The 17,475-nt window shown below is 44.4% G+C and overlaps 1 protein-coding gene across 1 annotated transcript in view; it reads right to left on the minus strand.

The window, feature by feature from the left end:
• Positions 1–6,096, minus strand: part of LOC119158137 (protoheme IX farnesyltransferase, mitochondrial) — a 104,563-nt gene extending 98,467 nt beyond the window's left edge. The window contains exons 1-3 of the mRNA XM_037409699.1: positions 5,983–6,096; positions 5,329–5,453; positions 3,376–3,700 (exon numbers count right to left, since the gene is read on the minus strand). Of these exons, the coding sequence (XP_037265596.1) occupies positions 3,376–3,700; positions 5,329–5,453; positions 5,983–6,025 (493 nt within the window). The 5' untranslated portion in view covers positions 6,026–6,096. The remainder of the gene's footprint in view (positions 1–3,375; positions 3,701–5,328; positions 5,454–5,982) is intronic.
• Between the last annotated feature and the right edge of the window lie 11,379 nt (positions 6,097–17,475).

A 17,475-nucleotide genomic window follows, 5' to 3' on the forward strand; every position in this document is an offset into this window, starting at 1 on the left:
TAGACTAAAAATTCAACACCTGTTTAGAAATGAGCAGTTAAGTTTACATCTGACCCATGTTATACATCTACTCAGAAAGGTGCTAGGTAAGGTGCTATACATCTAGCTGGTTGTGCTCACCAAAAGACCAACATGTGAGACAGCTTTCACAGCAGCAACAATGAGAAAATGCTCACAAACCATAGAGAAATATCTAATGAGAATACTCAGCATTTTTTATATTGTGCCTTCACCACGCTTCCTCCAAATTAAAAACTGAAGTTCAATTTTCCAGTCTTTTTGCACATAGCTCATCTTAGTTTGCAACTGTGATCACCAGGGAAAACACTGTTTGTGTAAACTTGAAATTAAATTTAAGAAGATGAGACAACCTGGAATTCTTAATGTTTGCATTATAAATTATTAGAATTTCCTCCTTTTACTGTATCTTCACATGTCTCTCCTATTTTCAGTTACACATAAACTTTAGATTTAAATTGCAAACAATGACATTTATAATTCTGAAAAAAACTTCTAAGACGGATGCATTAGCTTTCCAAGTGCCTGGTTGGTAAGATACAGCTGTTCAGACAGCAGCCAACACAGAACACCACAGAGAAAGGAAAGAATGGAAACTGAACCCAAAAAGGTAGATTATGCGACAAGTAATTAGAAGTTCCCTAATTGTTTTCTATGGCAAAAGAATATAAACAAAAATCCTTTCCTGTTGGTAAGGCAGAGCTTCTAATGGCAGAGTCACAAGAGCTGCAGTTTACATGAAGCAGGAGGGTATGGTAATAGCTAAACTCATTTCCTTTCAAAGGTGAATTACAGTTCAGAATACAAACAAACAGTCTCTTTACTTCAGCGGAGGGAAAAGAAAAGGGCATAAGGAAGTCCCATTTTAGCATAATGCAAAGTTTGGGGTTTTGTTATTTCATACTCTTAAAAAGTATAAATAAAGAGTCTGCCAAAAAAAGCACACGGGATACAAGATCTATCAGAACTTCATGGGTGAAAGGAATTGAGCTGTGTGTCATTTGTAACTTAAAAACTGACCTCAGGAGAATTTATTTTTCTTTAAAAAAAAAATAAATCAAAGAACTACACCACCATAATCTTTACAGAATATACATTTTGTCTAAATGATTACACAAGTTCGGGAAAAAAGCTAATTCTGCTTCCTTGCTCCACACGCTACACCCAGTACTTTTCCTGTTCATCCCCTATGCTATCCCATGGCCAATAAAGACCAGCAACGGAACTCCCCTCCTACAAAGGCCTCTTCATCCAGCTTGCCCTGTTACACCTTCTACTTCCAAGAAAATCTCGCCACCCAGGTCATTTACCCCACCAAATACATAAAGGATCACAACAAGAAGAGAGGTTAAGGGTTTTTTTTTCTCTCTCTCTCTACCTTCTCAACAGGTACAAAGTTTACTACAGTTACCTTGGATCAAGAACAACACATCTCAAAACAAAGGCTCATACAAAACAAGTCCTGAAGGGAACCAATTTCTGCAACCTTAGCCTTCTACAGTTTTCAAGTAACATCCTATTTTAAAACCAGAGTGGTACTTGCTTGCCTGTTAACACTGCCTTTTGCATTTAAAAGAGCCTACTAGAAGCTGTTGAAAAGCTTTGCAGAAACACCAAGGCCACACAAAAAAGTACCACATAAAATGATTTTCTCCAGAAAAACAATTCTCTTCCATCTTGCTGCAGTTCTTGAAACTCCCATTTTGAGAAGTCCCAGTAATACTCAGATGTGGTACTAACACAGAGCTTACCCAGACAGAGTATCAGCAAACATAAGAAAATACATTTCAAGTGCTTAAACCAACAGTTCATTTTCTCCCTCTCTCTCTGGTCACTTTACCATGGAATTTTAACTTTTAATTTCTGGATCTATTGAGACTTCTTAAATTTAATTCTACTTCAATAACTAGCACAGATTTCAAGTTCACATAAAAGAGCCACTTAAATAAAATGACCCCACTGAAAATATACCAAAAGAGCTAATTGTTCAAATAGCACTTATAAGTTATCCATGGTGAGCCCAACAGAAACAAATTATTACTAAAACCAAACAGCATGGAGAAGAGGCAAGACCTGTATTATGCAGAAATAAAGAAGAGGCAGTAGTTGAGGTTGTATGTGTCACAAAGCTGTTGCAAATCCGAAGTACAATAATCCTTGTAACTGCTGAATGTGCTAGTAAGAGTTTTCGATACCTACATTTGAAATTACCAAAGCTAATACGTAGAAATGATGTGGTGAAGTATCGAAAGACACATCATACATCCCTCAAGTCCACTAACTCAAGCCTTTACCAGCACAAAATGAAGACCTTGAGGTTTTTCAAGAATAGTAAGGAAGAGCGTTTGGACATACAGACAAGATCAGTTTTGCCAAGTCCAAAACATGAGATGCCTCCTCAACACTAAGAACTATAAGGTTTTTTATTAGAGAAGAATTTAAACAACCCTTGTGCACTGGATGTCGTCAGTACAATTTTTCCGTGGAGAAACAAACAATGAAAACTTCCACACTGCAAGACAAAAAGTTTCCAAAAGTAAATTGAATTCAGGATTTTTATTATAACAAATTCTTATGGCAGAGAACAATAGTTGTACTATCAAGAATTTAATTCACCCACTGGAGAAAGCACCACAGCAGGGGCTTAGGAAATTGTATTTGGCCCCAATACAAACAAGATGTAAGGCTTTGGTCAGATCATTAGAGTTTCCTTAGACATAAAAGTATATATAGCACTACCTATTGGCAAAGTAGTGATTTATAGTTGTTAAGTATTACTATTAGAACAAAGGAAAATGTAGTTAGGCTACAAGGCAACTGCTTAACAGACTGCTGGTTTGAAGGTACAACACTATCATTAACTAGGAAAGTAAATTATACCTTATTTTAGAAAATTTCATTTTCCTATAAGGTAGCAAATTATTCTTACTGCCTTTTGCTGGTACTTTTAATATTAATTTCACAATAAGCAGTACTAAAGTCAAAGGTAAGTAACTAAGACAGAATATTGGTAAACTTAAGCAAGACAACTTTAAATAGTTAACACAATGCTTCTAAAATCACTTCCTAACGCAGGTTCACCTTATTTTGTAATAATGTATACTTGCGATTCCCAAAAAGCTAGCTGACAATACCATGCAAGCTCCTCCTCACTGTTTTTAAACAAATGTAATGGGAAAACTATGAAATGTTTCATATAACAATTCTTCCCTGCACACGTTTGATGAAATTGATCCAGGAACTTTGTGTCAGTAAAATGGCAATTACTACACAAAACCCCACACAGTGCCCATAACATGCTAAAGAACTCTGATATCAAAACATGATACACAGAAGTGAAAAAATGACCAGTAGTACCTGTAAGTTTAATTTTGGACAACCGTGCCAAAATTCCTGGCAAATCATCCAGCCGTAGTTTCATTTCTTTCCACTGTCTGTCTTCTTTGGATTCTGCTCTTACTGGTGTGACTGAGTCTTCAGTTTCTGCAGCTGACTTCATTTCTCTCAACTCATTCCCACTTGATGTCTCAGACGAAGGTTGATGAACAGGTGAAATTGATCTAATCTTGTGTATAACCTTTTTTTCTTGATCCAATTGCTGAAGCTCACGAAAAGGAGATGCAACCGAATCTGACTTGGGTTTGGCTCGTTGGCTGAGGTCTTTGTTGTACTGAGTTACATACTAAATAGAATAAGAAATGTTAAGATGAACAGTTAAGAAGGTATTTCTGCCCATTTCAGTTAATTAACAACATCAGTATTATTGCTATATTATTTCTTTCTGTTAGGAGAATTACTTCCTATGATGACATGACTGAGTTAGCCTGAATATCAAACACTTCTTTCACATGCAAGAAACTTTCTGAAGTTGGATGAGATTTCACAAAAAGCAGCTTTTCAACTCACAACTGCATCAATAGTTTACTTAAGCCTGAATAATTGATTCTGGATAAAAAAACCTACTTCCTCCTCCACAGCTTCAACAGCAAACTCTATTCAAAACCACCAGATAAAATCATTCAATATAATACCAACCAAGTGACCTTTAAACAAAGAGGTACACACGCATGCCCATAACAACTCCACTTTCCAAATATAAGCATTAAACTTTTTGCATCTTTAAGCTACAAAAAAGATCAGAAAAATACCAAGAAAATACAACCTACTTCCTATGATAAAAAAAATCACCTCCCACACTAGGGTATTACTACTTATACCAAACTTTCAGCTAATTAACTACGCAACAATCTTCAACAGGAGTAAAATGAACATACATTGAACAGAAAGTTAGGAGAGAGTTGTTTCCTTTTTTAGAACTCTTACAGAATAAGAAAAAGAGCATTTAACTTCTCCTATATATTTTCTTTCCCAAAATATTCTATATATTTCAAGCACAAGAGACAGGTATAAAAAGATTGAGCTTTCAACTAATCATGGTTTAAAGTACACAATAATTATAACGTGGAAGAGAGATAAGAAACCCTGAATGAGTCATGTGAATACAGATCAGTTTCATAGCAAAAAAAAAGATTTGATGAGTTCTGGTGATCCCCAGAAGCATAGAAGAGACCCCGAGCTCTTGCTTCATACAGGACTGAAGCTCAAAAAATACCAACAGATGTACATGCTCCTTGTGATCAAAGCAGTCATTAGCTATAACACTCAGTCTTATCCACATTTCATGACAGGACACAACTCAGGGAAAAGTAAGATGTCTCTTACTGCCATCCTCTTACAAGTGATACAACTGTTCAAAGAAGAAGATAGAATTTTGAGGGTTTGAATGATAATTACAGCTCTTCTAATACCTAAAACTAGCAGCACACTATAGAAGGTAATCCATTAAGTTAACAGGCTCAGGAGTTTTGATTCAAATTAACTGATTAACTCTTCAGTCAGAGCACACTACCTCCACAAATGAGTTCCATCTACCACTTGTCTGACTGCTAGCCAAGATTTGATTTTCTTATTAGCATTTTTATCAACAGTAACTTTAGAAATCTCTTCATGTTTCTCAACAGCAGGAGAGTGCCCCGCTTTAGAGGCACATTAAAGCCCCCTGTCAAGCAGGGGGCACACCGCAGCACGAGGCATTGCCCCTGCTACAGCAGGTTTCCTCCAGCCTCAAATGCTTTAGACGCCAAATGCTCAGCCCCGATGCAGTGCAGAAAAAGAGATGCTTGGAACTGCCTGAGCTTGCCTGATAAAAAAATATTGGTTTTATCAACTAATCTCCATTTTGACTCATCACATGTGACAAAATGAATTGAAAGAATGAGAAAAATAGGATAAATACACTCCCTGACTTACCATTCGTTTAAGGAAGTTGAAGTACTGAAATGTAATTAGTCTGTCATTGGCTACATGGCAAAGATGCACACACTGGCACGGTATCTGCTGTATTCCAGTGTTCTTCAGATGCCAGACAAATAGCCCTATTTAAAGTACAATACAAAAAAAAAACAACCAACAACCCAAAAACCCCCAAACAAACCAACCAAAAAAAAAAAAAAAAAGAGAAAGAAAGAACATTAGATTCCTATTCCTTTTCTGAGTTTGATTCTAACTAGGACCACTGCCCACTGCCAGCTGTGACACAAGGCCCCCAGCAAACCGGGGCCAGGCCTGCTCAGGTGGGGAAAAACCCGTTTGCAGGCTCTAAGTGTCAGGGCTGAAAGCGCAGGCTTGCCCTAATGATTTGGGGGTTTTCTTGCAAATCTCTCAGCACCAAAGTCAAACGCGTCAAGAGGACACCCCTGCGCGACACGACACCTGTGACCCGAGACAGAGGGACACACTGAGGGACACAGCGCGGCCCCAGGGCCCATTCACGGCCCCAGGGCCGGCCCGGCCCCCGCCGCTGCCAGGCCCTGCCTGCCCCCCCGGCCTCGCACAGCGCCGATCGCGGCCCCCCCCCCGCCCCCAGCCCCCGCCGAGGCCTCGCTGCCCCGCGGGCGGCGGTACCTGCCAGCGCCCGGGGCGGGCTGCAGCGGCGGGCAGCGCTCATGGCCGCAGCGCTGCTCCCGCCGCCCTCTCCCCTCACCGCCTGGGCGCCGCCATCTTGCCCGGCATGACCGCTAAACGCCTTCCGGGTCGGCGCTTCCCGGGGCGGGCGGGAGGGGCCGTGGGCTCTGGGGGAGGCGGCAGCGGGGGGTGGGCCGCGGCGGTCGTACCGGCAGCGGGACCCCACCAACGGAGGCCGGGCCCGTCCCGCCGACAGCTGCATGCCCCCTCACGGGCCGCAGCCCGGGGGCTCTGGCCCAGCCAGGCTGGCGGGGGGCGCCTTTGGCCCCGCCGCTCCCGGGCCGAGCCCGCCGCCTCCTGCGCCCCGGCGCGAAGCGCCTCAAAGCGCCTCAGGGCCGTGGGGGGGTGCGTGGGGCGGCAGTCGGGGCCCCAAGCGTCCCCAGTCACCCACAAATACCCCCCGCGGGGGAGAACCGCTCGGTGGGCCCCAGGTTTTGGGGTACCATAACTGCCTAAGGCGCCAGGTGGGTGCTGGGGCCGGGCTGGAGGCTTCGGGCACCTTTGCCATGAAGAGGCAGCCCAGGCCCTGCCCGGGGTGTCCTCCCAGCAGCTTGCTGCGGGCACTGGCTGCGTTTCCCACCTTGCATCCCTGGGCAGCTTTCCAGTTAACAGCGGGTCCGTGGGAGGGGTCAAGAGGGTGCCCTGAACTTTCAGGGGAGTTCACTTAATACTTGTGAAACAACCAGAGATGGTCTACTAAAAAATAGATTCATTCTTGAGGACATGGAGTCTCATTCCCCAAAGGACCTGAGCTTTAAATAGTCAAAGGCTTGGTAAAAAAAAAAAATATCTGTATTTGGTTCCTGAAGTAATTTTTGAAAATGAAGGTTTGATTTCTATACTCCTTGGGTGAAGTTTATGTGCGGCAGGAGGTCTGACTGAAGGGCTGACCCAGCTGCCATCTCATCCTCCCTTTGTACAAGTTCTGGGGGTGGCTGGATCCTTTGCTAGGCTGACCGAACTTGCTAACCTGAAGGGAAGGAACTGGTCATTTTGCTGGTTTAAGTGTTTGAACTCAGCCTGCACAGGGTCTGTAAGGTTGAAAACTGGTGTAAGTCACAGAGGAAGGGGCCTTGGACTGGAGTCTGAACTAAAAGGGAAGGGAATGGTTAGGACTGCTCAAGCCGTAAAGCGTAATTGCACCCCCAGGCATCTTTAAAATGTTTTCTTTAAAGAGTTTAAGTTCAGGAGATGTAGGCTATAAGTCACTTAAATGCTTTTGAAGATCATTCTCAATATTTTAACATGGAAATCTTCCTCAGAACCATCTTCCTCCCAGGCTTTCATTTCTTTATAGTGCTTAAATTCATGCAAAAGTCATCTTAAATCATTATTAGGAAGATAAAATGAAAACACTCACTCTAATTCACCAAGAATATCCTACTTCGAAGCATTTATATCCACTCTCTTTCTATTTGGGGAGCTGGGGAGAAATTAGGACTTCACATTTCTTACAGTTAATATCCTGTTTTACTCTGAGTTCTCACCACTGAGCATATATCACTTTGCAGTTCCTGTTTGCATCTCTAGCTTTTGTAACTTCCACAGATTTGGCCTCAACTTAAATTTACACCTGCAAAAATAAAATAAACATCATGCAGCACACACGCACACAATGGTTACATAGAGGGCTGGAAGGGGTGGTTGGTTTTAGGGCAGTTTGGGTCAGAGAGGAAAAGGTTGAGGTAGCTGAGTGTTCTGTGTCAGGGCTGAGATTTAAGGTTTAATGATTTTCATTGCCTTTCACTTGGGCAATAAATTGCACCCCTGGAGAGAGGGGGTAAAACACTACTTTTCTAATTAAGGAGAATGTTATCCACGGGCCTCAAGACAGAGCAATACCTCCTTGTGAAACAATAATGATGATTTAGGGCACATAGAATGTCACATACCCGTTTGGGTTTAACCACTAAAGCTACTCCTAGAGAGAAAAAAAACCCAAACCCTCAGGATTTTTAGTGGACACAAGCATCCAAATGTCAGAATTGTTTTTCAGCCTAGAATGGCTCCACAGCCTTTGGATCTTGGAAGCAGAGGTTCAGGTCTGCAGAGTGCTGGTTCTGCAAAAGCTGGATCCATGAAATACTAAAAGCTCCAGAATGCGCCTGGGCAGGGGATTACAGAAAAGGGATTATGGCCCTGCCAGGGAGCTCTCAGTACCTTCCCCGCTCAGCACCCACATCCTAGTTCATAAAACCCAGGTGCCAATGTCACAGGACCACAGGGCTGCAGGAGGAGACTCGCCTCTCACAGGGCTCCAAGGTCAAGTGCCGTTGGCAGGCAGAGTGATTCCTGAAGCATCCCTAACTTTTTTGCTGCTTGCTGAGATGGGCAATTGCTCAGTACCTCTGGCTACTTCCCCACAGTCACAAAGTAAACACTGCACCTACAGGTCTGTTTTCAGGGTGATGCAAGGGGCATTTAACCACGCGACTCCCATTAATGTTAATTATAGAGCACATATTAACAGCATTATACGATCCTTTTTCCTATTAGCACTATCATAAATCTCATTGGTGGGGCTTAATTAGATCTCGGCAGGAGAATGCAATAGTTTGATACACAAAAGGGCAAATTTGTGGAAACAGCAAACTATTATTATACTTTAATCTCAAAATCTCTCCTTCTCTTACTCATAACACCAACAAGACTTCTTGTAAGATTGATTTGTTGTCAGAAAATGATTTAAAGACCAACTGTAAAAATACTGTATTTTCCTTGCTTCGTAGAATGTGGCATTGATGTTAGAGCTCCACAGAGACTTGATGTACTTTCAGATAGGGAACTCTAAAAGCCAAGTGCAAAATAAATAAGATGGCATCCTGCTGTTATTGTGGTAACCTTTACAGATCATTTCAGAACTGTGACTGTTGTGTAGCTGAGTAATACACCATGGGGGAAGCCTGAGCTTAGTGCAATTCTACCCTGGTCAGCTGAAGCCCAACTGTATTTGCTTTTTGGGGGCCCAGTATGTAACAGAAGGAATGGTGTCCAAAGTGAAGGGCACTGGGACATACCAGAAATAACAGATAAGAAGAACTAAGAAAGTATTAAAGGCCAAGCCAGATCGTAATGGTAGAAAGTTGATTAACTGCTTAAGGCATCTAGACTGAGCAAAAGATCTCTGCTCAACACTACTTACATCAACAACAACTTACATCCCTGCTGAGATCTCCCTGAGTCAGGGCTTGTTGCAGCTTCAGTGGCTGAGAAACTCCTGGTGATCCTGATGACCAGTTAAGTAGTTCCTTGAGGCACTTGTAAGGGGGGGGTGTGTGTCTGTGTCTGTGATTTTCTACAAATTGGCATTTGTGATGCACAAGCTTCATGTCAGTGCAAGACCAAAGCATAGATATATTTTGGTCTTAAAGAAACCCCACAACCAGGAGCAAAATCTACTCGTACCAAGAGCCTGAAACATGGAAATTCTATGCTATTAAAGATTTGCCTTCTAGCAAATAGCTCCAAGTGGAAAGTAGCAGGTAAAAAGAAACAACATGAAAACCCCCAAACTCTTCCACCATGTCGATTCCAGTGTTACAGAGGAGTGAAAGCTTCCAAGAACGAGTGAAATAGTAGTCCTGGTAGATCAGGACTCAGTAGCCTTTTTGAAGTGGTATGCCAGACTGATTTCCTTCCCAAAGTAGAGTTCAAATATACCATAGGAAATCAGCAGAAGCTAGAAACTGCTGCCTCTTCCCAGCTGTCAAAGGTGGCCTTGTGCTGACCCTGTGGTATGCCGTTTTTTGGCAAGCCTTGTGTTGCTTACTCACCACCTGTGATGGACTACGAGCTAGAATAGCTTACTTTGAGCCAAAATCTTCCAACATTTCCTTAGGCAGATCTTTGCCGAGAGCCTGGTGTAAATTCAGCTGCAATCAGATTTGAAGTTGACGTCAAATCTGGTGCGGACATGCAGGTGACGGGGAGTAAACAGCAAGATGACTGGAGACGAACCCTACCAAAGGCAGCATGAGGGGAATCACCCCTAACAAATGGCAAGACCTGCCTTAAGGCAACAGCAGCAAGCCACGCAGATTCACAAAGGAGCTACATAGCCACTGCAACCCACCATCACATCAGCGATCTGTTTTTAACTCACCCTGACTTTGCTGTTTCTGACAAGCAGTGATACCTCTTCTACCTTAAAGTTCTCAGCCAGAGTCAACAATAGCTATTGCCAGCAGCCCTTTGCCCTGAAAATGACATTCTCAAGAAAAGGACCTGTGTCCTGTGCTCTTTCAGCTGAGAATTGCTGCCTGAATTTCTCCAGAGCCCCTTTCTATTTTTTTCTCTTTTTTTTTCATACCTCCTTTCAGAGGTCTTTCTTTTCCTGGAAAATCTATGTGAAATTCCCAAGCTGCCTAGGACTCAAAAGATCTAATAAAAATAAGATTTATTAAGAGCAGAGGGAGGAAATCAGATTAAAACTGAAGAAACAGCTTGCATAACTGATCTCCTGTACTCAGCAACTGCTCAGGAAGTGCTTGGTACACACACGTTAACTGTTTTGTGGAAGTGCTGCTCAGCCAGCGAAGGCAGGCGGCAGGCTGCAAAGTGTGTCTTCTCTGCAGATATGGCCATTAGTTGCACAAAGCACGCCAGTGCTCATGGTCGCTGCTCCTCAGTGCCAGATGCGAAGCTGTGTTTGGCTAACCCGCTGTTAACTCACTTTGCCTACTGCTCAGGGAGGGCAGAAGCTCAGAGGGACCTGAGGCACCAAGAGTCTCCAAGCTCTGCAGCCCAGTATCACCCACCACAGCCAGTATCTCTGCCTCTGCCCACCTCCAGCTCTCCGTGGGAGGGATGCGTGCATGCTGTGAGACCTATAGGATGGCTGTTTCTACCTCTCCTCCCTCTGCCTCATCACTCTCTTCTGCTTGCCCTAAGGCCATGATTTGCCATGCCTATCAGCCCATCACCCCATCCTGCTCCCTGCTTTGGTTAGCTTTAAACCCCACCCTGCAGCACGCATGTTGGCAGGACTCCTCTTCTGACTCGCTTTTCTCCCTCAGCAGCATTTTCGCCCAGGTAGGCAGCGCTCAGCCCCAGCAGCACTCGAGAGACATGACAGGCAAGGCAGCACCCATCTGCTCAGTCCCTGTCTCCCATCCCTCTGCGGGGGCTGGCTGAGCGTGATGAAGCCCCCTGTGCCAAGCTCCAGGAAACAGCTTCAGCTTCCTCCTCATTTCAAACGGTGCCCAAACAGTCCTAATCCAGTCGCTGTGGGCTCCAGCTCCTGGAAGCAATTCTCACTCTTTACTGTTCCTCATTTGGGTGCCTTTGTCTGTGTTCATCAAATGCAGATTTTGGACTGAGTAGCTCCACCAGCCCCCATTAACCTTCACCAGGCATCTTCCTGCTTCTCCCTTGCTGAGTCCAAGCATGGCAGTGCTCTTTCACTTCTGCTTCCACTGACATAGCTTCCACACTTTACTTACCATTTCTTAATGGTTTCTGTCATAGAAGACCTCTCACAAATCTTCATAGCTTCTTCTGGGTATTTTTCCTACTCTTTCCCCACAATGAAATGAAGAGGGAGCAAATAGATTTTTTTTTTCCCCTGTACCTCAGTGCAGACCCTATCCCGTACTGCTTCTTGGATGCAGTTTTCCTCCATGTTTGTGGCCACTCCAACCAGGCATGCAGGGATGTTGTGGGCTTGAAGGGCTGGCAATGGAGACAGCCACCACAAGAGGAGCACGGTTTTGAGAAATGACCTGCAACATGACAGTGGCTGTGGACCCTGTCCCTACGCTCAGTGGAGCCTGCATGGCCTGTTCCTCCTCCTCACGCAGCGGTGGAAGACTGTGGTTGTCCTAAGGCACCTTTGCCAGCACACTAATCCTTCCCACCAGTGTAGGTCCTGCAGGCATCTGCCCCAAGTCAGGAGAGGACAACTGGCACTGTCAGAATTACTGCCCAACCCAATGTGAGAAAGCAGCACAACCATGGCTGGGTATTTACAGATTATGCTTTATAATTATATGTCATTTGTGGATTCTGGATATTCTGGATTGTGGGTATTTCAGCTGAACTTCAGAGAAGTGGTTGTATTTCTACACGTCTGCACATCTTGAAACTTAAGGCCTGAACCAGCTCTTACTGGAATCAATCAATAAATCCTTCCATTGACTTAAATGGAAGTTGAATCAGATCTGCTGCTAATGCTTGCACATCCCTAATTAACTGTCCGCTGCATCACTGAGGTGAGGGGAGGTAGCTCCTCAACTGTCTCGGTGAGAACTGTGACTGAAGCCCCACTGGCAACCTTGTGCTTGCTCACACCTGGGTTTGTGCAAGATGTGTCCTCTCCCACGGCAAGCATAACTCTGGTGCCTGCAGCATCAGCACAACTTGCTCAGCACCTTGTGTTAATTGTCTCACAGACTTAACAGCTTTCCAGCAAATTTCCCGTTCCCTGTTACTTCCTCCTGCCCTGGACTATTTCAAGCCTTTATGTAAGAAGCACCACAAGCCCCTTAATGCTAGGTTGTTTGGACAGTTGTTCTGCAACAGAATATCTTGGGTTCAGCAAAAAATGCCTTCTGCTGTCATAGCAGCACCAAACACGTAAGTGCAAATGACTGACTTGCAAGGGTAACAACACTTCTGAGCTTTGCAATTATGCACAGTGATGCTATTATATAATTGATCTGGGGATTTAATAAATTATTCTTTTTATAGTTCTGAGAACACCCGAAGTCAGATTAGGGAGAGCTTTAATGCCCACTTTCCTTGCCGAAAGGACATTGGTTTGTGCTGTGAGCTGGTGGCGTTGGAAGCAGCATGCCCAGCTGCCTGATGGCCGTGCTGGCTGACTGGTGGGACTTCTGCCTGCCCCTCTGCCTGCCTCATCCTCACCTCAAAGAAGAACAAGTGCCACGATAGCACATCCTGGTATAAATAATGTACCCCTTGGCAACTTCTCAACAGCATGAGACTGAACAGCTCGGGAAACGAGAGGATGGTGGCACCAGCAAGCCAGGGCATGCTGCGGGCAAGGGTTGCTTGGGCTTTAACCCCACCGCTTCGCCTGGGCACTTACTGCCTTGACCTGCAGTACATGGCAGGCGGCCAAGCTCGTCCTACCGCCTGGGGCTGCCATCTTCTCACATTGCACCACTTAAGCGGAATTTAGTCATATTATTACTTGGATTGATACCTAAGGAAAACCCGTAGCATGGCAAGAAGTGGTCCTGGTGACTCACACTGGCACTTTTCCTTCTGAGTCAGCCCTGAGCCGGTGCCCGAGCATGGTACAGGGGCACGGTGTGGCAGGAACATAATTTCAGGTGTGGAACATAATTAAGGTTGTAACCACTCGTCATTTTATCCCCCTTATGCTTTCCCGTCCTTGCTGGGTAGGTGCTGCCTCGTTAAGCTCTGGATCCCCTGGGACGCAGCACTTCCTTGCAATAACCATGCTCCCACTGGAGTTAATGGCAATTAATGGAATTAATGACAAAAAAAAGTAGGCTCTGCACCTACTTTACCAGTGAGCACAGCCTGCCCCGGCCAGGAGATGGGAGGGCTGTCTGGTTTCCCTCCTTCTCCTGGGTGTTAAACTAGATGAGTTCCTTGTGGGAGAAGTGTGAGAAACTCCAGTTTTCTCCCTCAATGTGAAGGGTGGAATGTTTTATGTTTTTCTAATTTGTGCATGAATCAATTTAGCTTCTGAGGAAAAAATGTCACGTAAGAGAAGCACACCAGAGTTGGCAACAGAAGGTGCAGGAGAGACCCCTCAACCCTACCACTCTTAGCAGTAATCTATGTCCTTCCCCAGCATCTTGCAGCCTGGGATGCTAGATGGCCAAAATAAATGAATGCCTTGCTTGTGTTCCCAGTCAATATTTACATCACAAAATATATCCAAGACACAGCAAGTCTCTTTCTTAGAGAAATACTGTATGTGTCCTGTTAAATGCAAACTCCACAAGTTGTCTGTGGCCTGCAGGCTGCAGATCCAAGGCCCTAAGAAAGCTGATACCAGGAGAAGGCTGTCATGGTCAGGATGATTCATCTGCCTGCAGACTGTTCCCACTAGGACCTCAGGAGGGTAAGAGCCCGTGGTCAGAATGGCCCATGGGGGAAGGCTGTAGGAGTGCAGGTTGAGCATCCCTGCTCTGTGGAGCAGAGTGATGCTGGACACCTTCACCATCGGCTTTGAGCCTCCATGGAATAGCTCCTCATGGAGATGTTGGCAGGCTGTGCAGAAAGAAACCCCTTGACCAGGGAGGCGGCTTATGTGCCAGACAACTTTTGTTACTCAGAGGCTGCCTGTTTGGGTTCCTGGCTGCTGCAGTGGGTCCTTGTCCCTCCAAAATGTGTGTCGCAGTGCTGTTGATTTCAGCTGGAGCGATGTTTAGCCTGTGGTGAACGTTATCCTGAAAGACAAACCAGGTCCAGTGCAACTTCCTCAACTTAAACAAAGGAGACCGAGGATGTCTTGATTATAGAAAAGCAGACTACACATTCTTCTTATTTATGGACGTTTAGGGCAGTTAGTTGTTATAAATCATGCAGCCAAGCAGTCATTTTTTGAAGCTCTTACATCCCAGACCAACTAAGTGTGTTCATATTAGCCTCAGCAGTTGACAACCATAGCAAAGAACTTGCAGAAAGGATAACATTTATGAACATATCAAAAAGATTCATAATGGGCTATTAAAAATAGCAAGAGATGAAAGAGGCAGCCTACAGATAAGCCATTTTGAGATCCTCAGTAATTCAGATCACTGTTTTTAGAAGTCAAGTTTTAGCTATCACAGATCTGTCCCTGCTGCTCTGCAGATAACAAGGTAGGCTGTTCTGATCAGGGTGAGAGCTCTCTTCCACCTAGGGCTCTTTATTTCACTCTGGCAGCTATCACATAGATATTGAAAAAAACTGTATGCAACTCACACCCACCTTCCATCTCCTGTACGCTGCCGAAGCGACAAGCCTGAGCCCACATCAAATTCAGCCTTATTTTCCGTGGGCTGGCTCTGCTTAGTGCTGCCATTTCCTAAGGGTTAATTTTGGCAAGCAAGGGTAGTTGGTCAAGTAAAGCGTGTGCACCCTCCGGGCAGTTTCGTAGCCTGTCAGGCACTTGTTAACACACTAACCCATTTATTTTTTGATGAATTTGTGGCATGTTGGGCATGAGCCAGAAGCTGAGCTGGGAACAATATTTATTTATATCTACACACAATAATTCATGTCTGCCCAAATCATGGACTTTCCTTAATCCACAGTATTTCAAAACATTTGCAGTTTTGTCAGCCGATTAGCATTGGCTTTGCTTGGCCCAACCTAGTGGAAAGAAATGTAAGACAGTGAATGCAGCTGAATGCTTTGATTCACTGATAGAAGCTGACGTTTCTTCCCTGGCTGTTCTATCAGTCCATAATTTAAAGATTCTTTTGAGGTGCAAAGAGCTGTGTTTTGTGCTGTGACGAGCAGTATGGGATGTCCAGTCCTTTTTCTGTGGAAGGAGTCTTGCCAAATACCCATCTGAACAAGGGGACCGTAGTTTTGTGTGCCGCTGAAACAAACTAAAAGCCTGCAAAAGTTGATTCTTGAGAGCTGTTTTCTCAAAGTGAATCACTATCCACAATCTGGAAGGAGAGAGTTGATGGAGCCCACATCATCAGCTTGATGGATCAAAAAGTTTTCATAGTATTGGTTTCCAGCCACCGAGTGCTAATAAACTACATGAAACATGAAACAACGTTTGCATTGAGAACTGTGCAGCAGTATAGGAAGCCACTGAAGATAGCTCAAAAATACCCTCCATCCCTTCTAAATGTAAGAGGGAAAAAGAAGAAAGAAAAAGATGGGTTTGTGTGTGTGTGTGAAGATTCAGAGGTTTGTTGGATAGATTTGCAATGTATTTGGAGAAAAATGGAGCTTGGATGCAAACAGGTATAGTGTCCATTAAAGCTAGGATGAGGCAAACCTGCTGAAACCAGAACTGAATTTGGGTATGACCATGACACGGTGTGGAGATGTTGGTTGCTGGGTCGTAAGAAATGCAGCCTCTGAAATAGCACATGCCTTTCTGAGCTCTCAGAAGATCACTGTCATCAAACCTGTCACGCAGAGAGGGAAATTAAGCTCAGATTCACTCAAAACACCATGAAGGAACCTCTGTGCTCTGCCCATTAGGCTGTTTCCCCATACTGTAAGTGCCCAGGTTTTAAGGACTAATAGTCACAGGGTTGTCCTCTGGCCCTCCGAGACAGAGACAGGAAAGGGACAGCCACACTTCACGGGGAGCCATCACCTAGGTAAGAGCTGGAACAACAAAGAGGAAGGTTTTTATAAAGGAAAAACTATTTCCCACTTGTCTGTAGCAAATATGGAGACTGCGTAACATCACCCTGGCTGGTACCACTTGCTAAGCAGTCCTGCCTTAGTCTGTCAAGGCAGCGTTTGTTTTCGAAACAAGCCAACATGACTTCTGTGCAGTGGTAGCCCAGGTCTTTTTGGTCACATACTCACCTTCAGGAGACCTTTATAAATTTCCATGCATCCCAAGCAATTTGTCTGTGGGATTTTCAAACCATTTTTTTTTTCCCTGCAAAAATGAGTAAAGTTTAGACCTGATTTTGTTGTATGAGGAAATTTGAAGGAGTTGCATTATTAACGGCAACTTTATCTGACCTGAATTTGGCTACTGCATAGTTTAAATCCCTTAGGGAACCTTCATTACTACAGCATTAAGGAAGCTTTCTGACTTTTTAAAATCCTCATAAATGTTCTTTTCAGAACAACACTATAAATTCAGCTTTTTATCATAAACTTTACCTTCCTAAATAAAAAAAACCAACAAAACAAACCCTCTCAACTTATTGCACTCGATTTCATGACAGTGTTTTAAAATACAATTCAATACTTATGAAATGCACTGCAAATCCAAGTTTGATGTCTACGGGCTGTATCTGGCAGGAGATGTTCTGATTTTGTCCTGGGCTTTTATTTTATTCTCACTACATATTACTTGAATTAAGCTTACTAAGTATGCTAGCCAAGATCAAGATTGCGTGGCACTAGGTGCTATATAAACACAACATAAGATGCAGCCCAGGCCATAGATAAGTAAAATCAAGCAGATAAAACCAAGGGAAGAGGGAAGCGGTGTTATCGCTGCTTTACAGATGGGGAGCAAGGACACAAGGAAAGGAGTAGTCACACTAACTTGAGGCACCAGCGTAGGAGCCTGAGCTCAGAGGACAGGTTTCCTTCATCATTAGTGCGGTTGTTTGCATCGGTCAGAGGGGGAATGGGTGTCACAGAGGGTGAGAGCCTGAAGGAGGGGGTGTGAGAGAGGAGACCCCCGCGAGGGTCTGGCTCGCACAGGGCAGGCAGGCAGCCAGGGGGAAGCCCACCACCCCGGCGGCGGTGTTGAGACAGTTCATCTCGCCCCCGCAAGCCTCCTGAAACCTCCAA

Source organism: Falco rusticolus, chromosome 1 (assembly GCF_015220075.1).
Source record: "Falco rusticolus isolate bFalRus1 chromosome 1, bFalRus1.pri, whole genome shotgun sequence".
NCBI lineage: Eukaryota > Metazoa > Chordata > Aves > Falconiformes > Falconidae > Falco > Falco rusticolus.